We start from the raw sequence: 15513 nt of genomic DNA, 5'->3' as shown, positions 1-15513 counted from the left end.
AAGATTTGAAAACCATAAGGCTAAATCAAAATTACCACAGTGAGAAACAGAATTCCTATAACTGTGTGTCACATTAAAGTGCTTTATTCTAACATCCAACTTTCTGATCACAAGGAGCAATTAGAAGGCATTGTATGAATCGCAAAGCAGATGAGGAAAGACAATTGTGAGCATCTATGTGTAGAAACTACCTGCCTAACAACAAAGCTCACAACACCTGAAGATGATAACTGGGTTGTTCATCAAAACACCATGCAGAAAAATGGAATCAACATCTCAGCTGAACACCCAAAAGCACATCATAAATACCTACAGACAGGGACAGGAAAAAAAATCAGTTTATCTTCTGCCCACTTTGATGTTATTTCCTGATGGCTTAATTTTCAGTCTTATAACATCAATCTCCTCATCAAAGAGATCATGGCTGTACCTGTACTCCAGGAGCTATTCCAATTCAGTAAGAAAATATTCAAAACATGCATGTTGCTCATGCTCTGTTGGAAACAAAGCAGAAAGGAAAGTATGGAATTCAGCTGAAACTTTGAAACTTCTCTCACCAGCTCATTGGGCTAGAGCACTAAGAAGTTTTGATAGTGTGATAAAGAACAAAGAGTCTATACTAGAATACATTGTTTCTCCTTCAGTTTATTTCAATAACACAGTAAGAAGTGCTGTTCTGAAGAAGGGTAGATGGGAGAAACTTGGACACGTAAGTCCCTTACTTTGACCAGTGTCTATTGCAATTACTCCACTTGGAGCAAACAATGACCTGTTGTGTCAGATGTGCATCATCACTTTCCTAAAACTGCAGTAAGGTGGACCACCTTAAAAACAACTGCTTCATGCTATCTCCAGAAAGCCAGCAATGTATTACATCTGCAATTACAAACACAACAAAATCCATCTGCAACTCTATCCATGCTACAACAAATTTGTTAGTTCCATGGTACAAAGGACTAAAACAAGACTGGCAAATATGTGACTTGCATTAGTTTGGCTCACACGTTTACATGAATTTTGGAGGTGTTATTAAACAGTTAGGCTATTCTATGTATTGTATGAATCGTGGTGAGTGCCTATTAGCATATTTGCATTTGATTCTGAAAATCTGTTAACCTGGAACTGCATTTAACCCTTTAAGTGCTCTGGACATGTTAACGCGCACACCTTGTACCTGTCCCTGTGTGCTCTGAACATCTTTACGCACGCCACCAGTCCTTCTACCTCATACTCTGAACGTTTCTACGCCTAGACACGTTCAGAGTACCAAGTAGAAGGACTGGTGGTGCACGTAAGCACATTCAGAGCACACAGGAACAAGTATAAAGGCACGCACGTTAACACGTCCAGAGCAGTTAAAGGGTTAAAATGATAACCGTCAAACACCGTGCAGTGTTGCCAATGGCCACTCTGGAGTTGAGCTGACACAGGAAGCCAAGTTCGCACCACCCGACATCCCCGAAGTTGCTGCACCTGTGAAGGATGAGTTGTGTGCCACACCGCAGTCAGAAAACATGACTTGGCTCATAAAAATCATTACTGCTGCTGCCACAGCAACAGTGATGGCCAAACTACAGGAGACTCTGAAGATAAATGCAAGTGAGATCTGTGCTCTCAACAAATCTTTAAAATAAACTGAGGATAGGAGATGACTGCTCGAACAGAAGCTGATCAAGAAATCTCATGAAGTTGAACAAATACCAGCAGCACAATCATCTCAGACTGCTCTGGATTCCTGAGAACAGCAGAGAGAATAGCGATGAATTAGTGATCCATTTTGCCAAATAGAATCTTTGCCTGCAGGTGACACTGAATGCCACAGGCAGAAGTCACAGTGTGGTGTAAGACACCAGGATCTTCAAAACCTAGACCCAAAATAGTGATGTTTGCACAGTCACAGTCTATCATAACAGTTGCAACACTCTGTCCTGTTTTTCTTATCAGCAGCGATAGCAGCACCCCAAATGGCCAGAAAGCAACATCTCTGAGTATGATACTGGATAAGTGTAAATACAAATGCTTATAATGAGTTGCAACGTAGTTTTACAATAGGGAGTGTTTGTAGTGACATAAAAATCGACAATAACTAAAATATGACACCATGTTTGTCGTTATTTAGAAATAAGTGTTTATATTCTCTTGCTTTCAGCAGAATATGCTGCAAATATACACATACTGGGAAGTATTTTTTCTTGATAAGCTGTAGCTTATGTCATTGAATTAGGGTGATTCAGTTGTTTTTACATTATTTCGCAATAACTTATGTCTCTTTATAATTTACTAATGCATGGAGCACAAAAATATAATGACAATGTCCTCCTTTAAGTAAAAAAAAAAAAAAAAAACAAAGAACAAACAGTATCCTTACAACAAATTAGTGTGTGTGCTTCCTCACCACTTGGAACACTCGTGTCGCTCAAGCTGTCAAATGGTAACAGACGGTGTCATAACTGTATGTATTAGGCTGTGGTATAGCACAGGAGAAGATCTGAAATCTTCAGAGCGAAGAAGAAATTCACAGTCAGGTCCAACGATACATGCGGACCTCACTTCTGAAAGGGTAAAGGTTTCGAACAGTGGAATCTTGAGATTTGGGCTACAAAAGGTGTGGAGAAGCAACATCAGAATAATGGTTAAGACCGAAAATGGGAAAAGATCAGTATCCAATGGAGAGGAACTTCAATGCCTGTGCTTTAGGAACTTAAAACATGTCAATTCTTGCTGCCTCTAGTTTGTGTGTTTATCTTTGTGTCTATTTTGAGGAGAAACAATTTATTTCTGCAATGCTTACCTTAAAATAGTTTCCTGCTATTATCACTTCTTTATTTAGATTTACTTTTAGTATTCATTATAAATTTTATGTTGAATTCTCATACTTACAATACCAATATAACTCATTATTTCACTACTCTCATAGGACTCTGATTCACGAGATTAATTTACCATCTTTCTTCCATTTTTATTTAGCAATTTTATCATATTACTGTTGTTAACCATCATTAGAACCATTAATAATAACCCATATTTTTATTCTGTTTATCTTGCATCCAATACTCCTCTCTCCCAGCTGGCTGTTCAACGACTGGTCCAATACCTCCCTTCTTCCTGAAGATATCTGCTGCTTTTCTCTTCCGAGAACCTCCCCCACCGCAGAGTGCTCAGGCTCTCACTGGTCCAGAGCCGCTAATGTCTTGTAGTGGCATCCTCGTAAGCTTTGCACCCGCATGCACAAGCTACATATTGCACACGGAAATGTCCAGTCTCTGCCAGCTCATATTGATGAGTTCTATCATATATTTCAAGACATAGACATTCATGTAATACTTCTGTAATAGAGCTGATTCAAACCAAGTATTCCCACTATTTCAGTTCATCTAGACAGCTACATCTTTCTAAAACAAGACCAATGTAACCAAAGGGAGGTTGGAGCAGGAACATACATATACTCTAAGTTATCAGCTACTGTGCTACATACATCCAACAATAATGAAGATAAACAAGTGGAATATATGTTCACAGAGGTCAGATCCCATAATAGAAACTGTCTGATACATATCCTCTACAAATCTCCTCAAGTAGGCAAATTTGCATGTTTCGATACTGCTTTTTCAAGTCTCAAATCAAGAGACAAGCATATAATTATAGCTGGTGACATTAACATAAAATTTTCTATACAATAGGCCATCCAGTATGAAATTTAAGTGGATGCTTTCTTCTTGAAAACATGTCTATTTCAGTTTGCTCCCACCCAACATACAAACAGTAGTACATTCTCACAGATACATTTTCAATAAAAACTCCAAACAGAGTAATTGTTACCTCTCAAATATCTCCACTGGCATGTCCACCCAGACATAATTTTCATGACATACTCAGTAGAATGTCCCAGAAAGAACTGCAACAGGCTACTCACCGAGATGTCAGAGTCACTAATTTATCTGAACTTGCAACTGAGGCACAAGAAATAGTTTGGAGGATGTCTTCTACTCCATTCTTGGACATGAACAAAAAGCTTCATGTATTTGCTAACAAATGTACTCAACTGTATGATAAATATAGCCCTTTAAAGACCAGAAAAGTAAGAAGGAAACATATTGCTTGGCTAACTGAAGACCTGAAACAGCTCATGAATCTCAGAGATGCTGCACATTGGCCACACAAAATTTTCATATCATTTTCAAGCAGAACAGAACCAGTCATGCTGTGAGAAGTGCAAAACTCGGGCAATACCTTGACTGACAACAGAAATAGACCAACTGGCCTATGGAAAAATCTGCATGCTCTTGGTATAGGCATAGTAAAAGCTGCAGCTTATCATACTGTCCCAGGCACTTCACATTATCTGTAACCACAACTGTAACACAAATGAAACGGAGTCTCACTGATTACTTTTTATGGGAGTAGGGACTGTAGCCACAAAAAATTGTAACGCATGTGACTTGCAATGCCATCAAAAAGGTCTTGTGTATCAAACCAGCATCTACTGGACACAATGGCATCACAGTTCAAATGATGAAGCTTATTACTGACCCACTACTGATCCCTATAACAAGGATCTTCAACCACTCCTTAACCACAAGTGTTTTCCCTGAGGCCAGGAAACAAGGACTAATTATGCCCCTACCTAAAAAGGACATTGCCACAGCACCCTTCAATTACTGAGCTATTTTCCATTCTTCCTGCACTGTCCAAGCCTTAGAATACATAGTGCACAACCAGTAAACAAACTACCTCAACCAGCTTACTAGATGAATACCAATCAGACTTGCATAAACATCACAGCACATCTGCCTTAATAAAGGTAACAGATGCCAGATGCTTGCTATGAATGCACAAGAGGAACCTCTCATGTGCTTCTTAGATGTCAGCAAAGCCTTTGACACTGTCAACTTCGATATTTTACTTGCCAAACTTAGCAGCCTAAATTTCTTGCTAAGAACAATGCAATGGTTTCACTCAGGTCTGGTGGCTCGCCAACAATGCGTCATAATCAACTCCATAAAGTCACAATGGAGGCAGGCAGTATCAGGTGTCCACCAGAGTTCGGTATAAGGTCCTACACTCTTTTCGTTGTACATAAATGATGCGTCATCCGTTTTGTTCTACTACAAATACCAAATGTACACTGATGACCTCCAGTTTTATCTAAGTGCAACCAATAAACCTAGAGACAACAATTGGGAGTCTCAATACCAACCTGTGTACACTATCAAAATGGGTGCAAGATATAGGGTTAAAGCTCAACCCATCCAAAACCCAAGCACTACTGGTTGGTCATTCTAGGCTTATTAGCCTGAAATATTGGGAATCCCTGCCAGCTTTAAGACTAAATGGGAAAAAGCAACTTCTCTCCTTCAGCAAAGAGTCGAGGAGTAATAAGAGACAAAAATCTAAAATGGGATGAGCACATAACTACAATATGCAAGATGGCACCAACATCTCTCCACGCCCTAGAAAAATATAAAAAGTTCTTCCCTCCTGAGAAAGGAACTTGTACAAATGCTTCTACTTTCATTTTTTGATTACACTGATCCTGCAAGGCTTTTCTCAGAAAAGCTCACACACACACACACACACACACACACACACACACACACACACACACAGAGAGAGAGAGAGAGAGAGAGAGAGAGAGAGAGAGAGAGAGAGAGAGAGAGGGAGGGAGGGAGGGAGGGAGGGAGGGAGGGAGGGAGGGAGGAGGGGAAGGGGAGGGTAGTGACAACAAAAATTGTGGATTTAGCAAAATTAACTTACCTCTCCCAGGGGAAATTTTTCTTCTCAATTTTTTTCACTATTTCTTCAGGCATTTTACGGAACTGTCTAAGAGGTGACATAGACTGCCACATTCGCCTGTCAACCATCTTACATAACGACAAAGCTTTATCTGCCAGCTGTGCCCAACCACGGTACAACACTAAAAATCAAACAAGTAATTAGGTTTCCACACATAAAAAAAATGTATTTTTTGTTATGAAGACGTCAATTCTTGGCACAATTTTCTAATACAGTCTAGTTAAAGAAAATGGGGGGGGGGGGGGGAGAAAAGATGTAAGCAGAATCAGAAAATTCATGGTGGAACTGTAAATTAAATGCAGCATGAGAAAATAATGCACAGTTCTCAACACTGAAACAGCAGTAGGAAACTGAGTATTTAATACATAAAATGAATGAGTAATGAATGAGTAGGAGATAAATCTGGCAATAATGAATTGATGAGAGGAAATAGATGCATTAATTAACAGTTTCAAATACATTAAAAGATAGTATGACTAAAGGAGACACAACAAAAGAATAATTATCCAATTATGTTACAGACAAGTCCCAAAGAAAAGCAGATGCCCGGTTTCTACAAGTTACACTGGTAATAATACATAATGATACAAGAATAAATTCATAGTAGCCAAAGGTGATACGCAAAATACAAACACAAACCAAATGGCGTCAGTTATTCAAGAAAATAACTAATGAATGAAAAAATAGAAGTAGTTTAGAGAATGCAAATCCTGACAGGGATGGGTAAAAAGTAGAAAAAATGTACTTTACAAGAAAGAGTTAAACAGAAATTAAAAAAGGTGCCACAATTACGTTTCAGATTCATGGTGGGAGAAGCTGTAGAAAGATATATGAATACTGATGGAAAATATTTCTAGATTCTGAAAATATGACACTAAAATACAATAAACATCACAGAAAATTACCTATTTCAAAAATAGCACGCATCAGCCGTGCAGCTGACTGTGTAACATACACCATATCTGACATTAAAGCAAATCCTTCAAGTTTCAGCTGAGAGATGTATGCTTGCAGGAGCACATTAACTTTTGCACTAGGTTCTTCTATGCTCTCCTGTGTACATAATAAAAAAAAAAAAAAAAAAATCAGACATATTAAAATGCTTATAATAATATCAAATACAATGCAGTGATTATACTGGAATTCAAAGACACATTTGAAACCTTTTTGTGTTAAATATGGAGTTTCACTCACTCAAATCACACTGCACAAAATATTCTGGGAAGAAAAGCATGTACTACAGTACATTACACATAGAAAATGCAGTGATTTATCTTTTCAAATGATTATTCTTCTTATGTGCCGAGCTCTTCATTGAAATAATGTAAAACATACCTTAATTGGGATGGGTACTCGTTCCATGAGCTTCTGTAACTCCAGTTTCTCTTCTTCACGAACTGTGATATTCTTGAACTCTCCAGACAAAGAAAACACCCTAAAAGAAAAGTTATTCCATTAAAATGTGTCAAAATCGACAACTGTGTGACAGTTATGTAACAGTAGTCATGATTCAGGAAGCATGCCACCGTAATTCTGTAAACACTATAAAACATGTTTTTTTTTTCCCTACTCCCCCAACAGTAGTTCAAAATGGTTATAAATTGCCAATAATCATAAACCTCACATCTGCGGGTAGAATTACCTGAAAAGTTCAATTTCACTGAGGGTTGGCTTTAGAAGCTGATTATATGTTGACATTGTTTCATGTGTACAATAGTAATGACTTGAAATTCGACCAAGTTCAGTTACCTGCAAAACATAGTACAAAATTACTATTCATTGTCTCATTTAAACATTGAGGTCATTTGATATGTCATATTTACAGTTTATTTTAGTGAATAAAATTATAGGGATATACCTGAAAGTGACCTGTTTTCCTATCATATTTTATAAGACCACTACGATCCAAATGTAAAGCTGCCGTGTGGATGAGATTTGCCCTGTGTTGCACAAGTAGTGGATCTTCCTTCACTGTATCATGGGAGATACCATACAGAGTTGGAGCTCGTAAAAGCCTAAAACAAACCACTGGGTTATAATTTTCACAATTTAACTATTTAAAATAACAACAAAGTAATTACAAGATTCATTCCTAATAATTTTGAGAGAGAAATGCAAATTCCAGTATTTATATATAAAAAAAAAAAGAGTTGTCAAATATACTCAGATACTTTCCTCTAAGTTGTATGTATTGATATAAATATGTAAAGACCCCATGTTTGGCTGGCTTGGGAAACTTGTTGGGTAACACTTTGTGACTGGAATTATCAAAAGGATAGTTGCTACTCACCATATAGCGGGGATGCTGACTGGCAGACAGGCACAACAAAATGACTGTCAGAAAGTGAGCTTTCGATTAACAACGCCTCGTCAGAAATAGACAACATACACACATACAGTCACGCAAACACAACTCACACACATGACCACAAGACTGTAGCCACATGTGTGTGAGTTGCGTTTCTCTGTGGGTTGTCTATTTCTGACAAAGGCCTTGTTGGCTGAAAGCTCATTTTCTGACAGTCATTTTGTTGTGCCTATCTGCAACTCTGCATCCCCATCCTAAATTATAACTTCATTAGGAAAGATCCAGACCAAAACAGGAAAAAATCATTTTTTAAAGCAGTCAGGAAATTGAACATCTATTTAAACACATCAAAATTAAATCTGTCAAGCATCATTAACAGAATACCAAATGCTGCATATTTTACTCCTGGCTTAGATGATCCCTGTATGAAGACTCTCGTGCCACGTATTACAAACAGTTTCACATCCAATCCCTAAAAACTTCAAAGTGTTAGTAAAATCCAACAGGTGGTAGTAACAATTAATGCTCTGTACACACATTAAATTTCTCTTTAAAGTGATTTTTTTTTTTGTATCTCAAATTGTCGAACTACTAAAAAACCTTAGCCGCGAAAAGAAAAGAAATGCAAAGTGCATTTGGTTAAGGGACTGATTCCCATTAAACTGCATTCAAAATTTTAAAAGACTCCCATTTCAACTCCATGACTGATAGGTAAAGAATACCATTTACAGGTTGGCACAGAGAAAAAAGATTTTGCAAAGAACAGCACAGTGTGTACTCTGGGATGTTGGCAATGCTTTCTTCAATCTGTTCTTGAGCTGGACAAGGCTTGTTGGTCTAGCATGCTGCACAACTCTCTTCTGCTGTTCCCATAAAAAGCAGTCACAGACTGACATGTCTGGAGATTTGGACAGCCACGCAATGTCAGCATTCCCCCAAATTAAGTGATCCCCAAACAAATGGTTCACTGCAACCATAGATAGTCAGGCAGTGTATGACATGGCTTCATTTTGTTGAAACCAGATCTGCTGAATGTCAAAATTTCGAAGAGAATGGAGCCTTGTAGCCAAAAATGTTTCTTTGTTGAAATAACGTTCAGTCAACACACTGCCAGCAAAGCCTCCTTAACTTTCAAAGAAGGGCCTGTCACCAGAAGACAGGACAGTGCACACGGCACAGTACCACTGTGTAATGGATGCTGGTGAAATGTGAAAGGATTTATTTGTACCCAGTAACATTTGTTCTGCTTATTCACGTGACCACTTAGATTAAAATGGCCTTCAACTGATATCCAAAAATTTTCATTTAAGTTAGCATCCTCACTGATTTAACCAACAGGTATATGCACACAAAATTATTAAGTTTCAGTTCAGTTCTGGAACGGACAAAAGTTTATGAGGATGAAGCTCAAGACTATCAAGTATTATTTGCACACACTGACAACCAATCCTCAATGATGGGGCAAAGTTTCTCACCAATCAATGATGATTCATTACCGCTGTAGCTTGCACAGCATCAACATTTACGGGGCTTCATACGAGACAACACACATCCATGATGTTGCTTCCCCCCCCGCCCCCTCCTTCTGTGGGACCAAACTACTGAGGTCATCGGTCCCAAGGTTTACACACTACTTAATCTAACTTGAACTAACTTACGCTAAGGACAACACACACACCCATGTCCAAGGGAGGACTTGAACCACTGATGGGGGGAGCTGAGCGAACTGTGGCAAGGCACCTCAGATTACGTGGCTACCCTGCATGGTCTTTGCACTGGAAATGTGGATATTGAAGAAAAGCACACGAGCAGGACACAGGGTTGAGAGACGACATTTTAAAGACAGATAGAGCATTGGTGGGTTGCCAGAGGCCCACATCTAGACCCCAATTGGTTTCAATCCAGACCACAGTAGAAATTCTGCGTGAACATAAAATGAATGTGCTCTCGATGACATGTTTTAAAACATAGTTTGTACACATGGCGTGTTGGCAAAGGAGTGCCAATAATATTGATGAATTGCCCCACAAACATTAGTGTCACAGATGATATAGTTTTGACTTTATGCACTAGGAGTGTTGCTATCACATTGTCATGAGACTGTCCATGAACGGAAGTAAGTAGGTGAATCAGGCCTGGGGGGGTCACCAAATGTTGCCTAAGTCTGGGATAGTGTAAGGAACAAGATGATGGGAACAATAATAAAAGAGATGCCCACATAAGAGATTGCAAGAGAGACAGGGTTACAATAGTATGGACGTGTTATAAGAGTGAAGGTTGGTAGGAAGCCATGACAACCTCATGAAATGACCACAAGACCACGAGAAAGACCATGAGGCGGAGGCAGAGTTGGAGAGAAGTAATGTGTGAAGAAGAGAAGTGAAGATTATGGTATAGAGGAGAGGGAAGAATGGTGGGAGGACAGGAAAAGATGGAGGGACTTCTGATCCAAGCTAACCAAGCCAGGGGCTGGAAACTGAAGAAGAAGAGGAAGAGCAGGAGGAGGAGGTGATGATTACTGACCTTATATACAAATACGTGTATCCCAGCCATGTTACAGCATCTTTGACATTCTGTATTGTGCCAAGAACAATCTCAGCATTCAACATGTCAGGTAATTTGCTGATCATTTGTGACTCTATAGGTAGCTGTTGATTCAAAAGTGACAAATAGTACTGAAGTTCACTGTGATTCGTTATCAGAACACCCTCACCCTTGGTGTCATACTGTGGTCTCCCAGCACGTCCCAACATCTGCGGAAAAAGTTAAACACAATTATAAATATAGCAAACACATTTAACCTCCCTAAGAACAAGACGAAGTTCTATGTTCTTACCTGGAGCACGTCCAGAGCACCAAGTTCAACCCAGCGCCCCTTCTCAGGGCTGTAAACCTGTGTGCCTTTAATGATGACAGTGTGAGCAGGAAGATTAACTCCCCAAGCCAGTGTTGCTGTGGAAACAAGTACCTGGAATTTTGATATAAAAAGAATAAAGCTCTACATATGAACAGGTGTAGCTGGTAAGAAAGAAAAAGAAATGGAAGCAACAAACAATGTGTATGATATCTGTTTTCTTTTAGCACAACAAGAACAGTAACCTGCATGAATGACAGAAACACGCACGCGCATACGCACACGCACACACACACACACACACACACACACACACACACACACACACAGGCGCGTGCTTGTCCGCACGCACATACAACTCGCATACACATGGAAACTGTTGTCTTCAGGCCCTGTGTGTGTGTGTGTGTGTGTGTGTGTGTGTGTTCTTACATCTGACAAAGTGCTTAGTCCAGTAGCTTAATAATATCCAACAGCCTTCTTTTAAATGTGCCTGTCTTCCACTTAATGCCTTAGTGAGTAGTGTTCTATCTTAAAGCATATTACTGTCCCATTCTACATTTTGCATTGTTGCAATAAGAAACTAAAATTCTAAGAGAAAGACAAGACATTCTTGGCGTAGGGAAACACAGTGATAATCTTTCAATTTTTTAAGTTATATACACTGCCTGACAAAACAAGTGAAGCATCTGGAAGGGGAGCAGAAAACAAAAAAAAACTCCACAGCTGAGATGATATGTGATACTGTTTCAATGATTACAATGTTGAGTGAAATTTACAAAGAACTTGGCAGCATGAGCCCACTTATCAGTATGATGTTGCCTCCCCCCCCCCCCATCCCCCATGCATGAACTGAGTCAGTTGGAAAGGGGGTCTAAAGCCACTGTACCAGGGTGTCTAAAGTCGTTGTACCCTTTCCTGAGGCAATCTTACCACAACTGTTGTAACTGGTCCTGGATGTCATAGATACTGGCTGTGATACAGAGTTGAGTTGATGACCGAGCTGATCACACACATGCTCCATCAGAAATAAATATGGTTTGTGTTGTGGTGTTAACTGTAACCTACACATGGAACAGTAATTGCCTAGTCCAAATGCTGCTAGCCTCTGACCAAAGGTCACAACACAGAATTTTGCAGAGAGTCCATTACTTGTTCTTGCATGGCAGGTGCAGATGTGAAGGGGTTACCATGTACTTGGTGCACAATACAGTGATACTCCTTTGTGAGGGTTAGATGTGTTTGACTGAAACCTTGACAACCAGAATGTCTGCTCACATGTTCCCATACAGTCCAACATCGGGCCACTGTTGTGTCTGAATGCCCCACAAATCTAGGTATTGCATGATCTGATCAGCTGGCCAAATGAGGCCCCTTTCAAATGCCGTTAACACTGTCTCACTTGAGTATGTGGCACCTTCATGACCTTCACAGTGATCACTCAATATTGATGCTGTTGATGCCCTGTATACACCCTACCAGGCCTAGCAACAACACTACGCACGAGCAATACTAATGCACTCTTGTGACCATTCTACCTAACACAGCAAATTGCAACTCTAATCATATACATATTCATTGATGTTGTATCATGTACAAAGACATATTGACATGTGACCATGTGTTCTGGGTGCTTCACTTTTTTCTGTAAGGCAGTATATTTCAGCTGCATGTTAGAAGTGCCCCCCCCCCCTCCTCTCTCTTTCTCTCTCTCTCTCTCTCACACACACACACACACACACACACACACACACACACACACACACACACTTATTGCTGTTGAAAAATCAACTTTTCAGAGATACGCCTCACTGGGAAATGTGCAGGCAGGAGTAAGATGTGTAACACAAAGAAGTGCTGACACTTGGAATTTAAGGATACTAAATTCTGAACGAATTCACAGCTTCTATTAAAACTCACTCCTTCATCTCCCATGTCACTTCTTACCTTCTCATGGATGACATAGCTTAAAAACTGCTCTTCAGCATTGCTGTCTATCATACTTTCGGGTTTTTGCACAGTGTACAACATTTCATCTACGTTTACTGATTTCTGAATGAAGTAGTAACAGCATGGTACATGCTATTAACAATACAAAAGTTTATTAATTTGCGCATAGTATTTTACCTGAATATGTCGATCAGCAAACAGATCTTCAACAAGAGTTCTGTCAACACGAGTCATCCCAGCATGATGGATGGCAAATCCGTATGGCAGTAGATCTTTCAGCTCATTGTTCTAATAAATGCAGAGCAGGATAATCATCAGAAGTATGTAATTAATTATAAATAAACAAAATGATTTCAGTTTTAAGTACCATGTAATGACAAAAAACTCCACATATTCCTTCACTGCTTCAGAGCTGTCAGTTTATGATATTGTTATGCAACTGTGAAACATGACATATATAGTGTTGTCTAACAAAAACTATTGCAAACTTTTTTTTCTTTTCTCGTGCTATAATATTAATCTCTCATGGCACTTTTCTACACTGGCAACAATTTTTTAACTTCATTCTTCCCTCTCTTAATAGTATAATCACTTTGCCATCAACATCACCACCACCACCACCACCACCACCACCATGACCACCACAATCATCACTCCCCCCTTCCAATCCTATAAATTTAGGTCATTTAACCTGGTACTGTTACTGCCACTTCCCTTCTCCTCTTCTCTACTAGAACAGCTTTGTCAGGTCAGAAATACTTTAAATTCTAGTCTTGCTACTGGGTCATACTGATATGCAGATTTGGCTACCTCACATTCTTGCACGTGCTGAAGGAATCTGTGCCTACTTTACTTTTCATGTTATGTGTAAGCTTAAACAAAAACACCAAAACTTGTTCAACTGTTTTATTTTTAATGACAATTTTTACCCAGACCTAACATCCATCAGGAAGGCTGCAGCTTTGGTTCTCTACATGGACGTTTTCACATTAAATAGACTTGTGTAGAGGTTCTCTGTATGGATATTTTCACATTAAAACTGTTTAACATTTAATCATAATATTGCATCTTATCTGCACTTACTTCTAATGTTCCACACTGCACATCACAGTATGTATAACAGAGGATACGTTGAGTCCCCTTTTAATTTCTCCTCTTTCCTGGACCATTTGTGAATCATGAGTGGTAAGGACAACTACAGTAAAAGTCCAATATATTGCAAATTCAGATATAACACAATGTAAAAATCTTGTTAAATCTACATTAAGTGTTTCTGTAACGTGTCTCTGACCAGCTTTTAAAACTGTCACTGGACAGTAACCTGAACACACATTTCATGATTAACACTGTGACACTATCAACAACGTATCTACATAACAATGTTTGAAAATAACTGAAATGAGTACAACCATAATTCACTTCATTTGGAGTCTAGATTTTTTTGTGGTTGTTATAGTGTCCCAGAAACAAAAAGCATATTCTTTGAGTGATAAAGTGAAAATTATTATTTATATATAGAATGGTTACACAAAATCCAGTTTAGTCGCATCTGAAGGAACAATCGAAAGGTGGATGAAACAAGAGAATAAACTTAGAAGTTTTGTAAACACAACTGAAAAAGACGTATAAACAGACAGAAAGAGGATGACACAAAAAAGTGGTTTTTAGTAAAGCCAAAATGTGCTACTTTCTGGACCGATTCTTAAAGCTCATGCTGAAAAATTTCACTATGATCTACATGGCAGCGAACATTTCATTGACTCTGATGAATGGTATCCCAAGTGGAAATGCCAAGGAATTTGCCAAATAAGCACTGAAGGAGCAACAAGGTCTTTTGATGGTGAACCTGCTTCACAATTTCCTGATATTCTATGGTGAATAATGGCAGGTGAAAACTTAAATGGACATAACATGCATAAGTGTGATGAAACGGAACTTTATTATGGACTGCTTCCTACCAGAACTCTCGATCTAAGAAATTCAGGAAATAAGATTGCTTTCAAAACGAAGAAAGATAGAATTCCCCCTCTACCTGGCCTCTCTGGCACAAACATCAGGTAGCCATAAGACGAAACTTTTTTATAAAGGAAAAATTACAAGCCTAAGATGTTTCAAGCACGTAACCATGTCATCATTACATTCACTAACATGTATTCAAAGAATGCCTGCATGACATGTGACATCATCAAGTGACACAAGAAGAGTTTCTTCCACCAGTGACAAAGCACCTGCAATCACTTAAGCAGAGAAACGAAGCTCTGCTAATCCTTGATCATTGTTTAGCTCATCCACTTCTTGATGATTTGCAGTCAAAAGAGGGAAAACTAAAAACTTTGTTTTTGCCTAGAAGCACAATGGTATAAATTCAGTCAATGGATCAGGGTATCAAACAAGCATTTAAGGCTCATTGTTGCAGTGAACTCCTCACATCAATACTAAATTCTGATGATGAAAGAAAATATCCTGAAATCTGTAAATCTGAAAACTGGCATATATTCAGCTGGCCTGGAAGGATAAAGTATTAGTCTGACCACTGTTACAAATTGCTGGAAATGTTCCATAAAAGAAAGTGCAACAGATGAAGAATGTTGTAAAATAGAGTTCAGAA

The 15513-nt window shown here is 38.9% G+C and overlaps 1 protein-coding gene across 1 annotated transcript in view; it reads right to left on the bottom strand.

The window, feature by feature from the left end:
• LOC126237098 (putative U5 small nuclear ribonucleoprotein 200 kDa helicase) overlaps positions 1–15513 on the bottom strand; it is a 117233-nt gene that overhangs the window by 27460 nt on the left and 74260 nt on the right. The window contains exons 14-21 of the mRNA XM_049946906.1: positions 13083–13193; positions 10938–11069; positions 10625–10854; positions 7652–7808; positions 7436–7542; positions 7129–7228; positions 6699–6846; positions 5755–5914 (exon numbers count right to left, since the gene is read on the bottom strand). Of these exons, the coding sequence (XP_049802863.1) occupies positions 5755–5914; positions 6699–6846; positions 7129–7228; positions 7436–7542; positions 7652–7808; positions 10625–10854; positions 10938–11069; positions 13083–13193 (1145 nt within the window). The remainder of the gene's footprint in view (positions 1–5754; positions 5915–6698; positions 6847–7128; positions 7229–7435; positions 7543–7651; positions 7809–10624; positions 10855–10937; positions 11070–13082; positions 13194–15513) is intronic.

Source organism: Schistocerca nitens, chromosome 2 (assembly GCF_023898315.1).
Source record: "Schistocerca nitens isolate TAMUIC-IGC-003100 chromosome 2, iqSchNite1.1, whole genome shotgun sequence".
Taxonomy (NCBI): domain Eukaryota; kingdom Metazoa; phylum Arthropoda; class Insecta; order Orthoptera; family Acrididae; genus Schistocerca; species Schistocerca nitens.
Note: the sequence above shows the minus strand (reverse complement) of the source record. Positions and strands in the feature narration are given on the sequence as shown.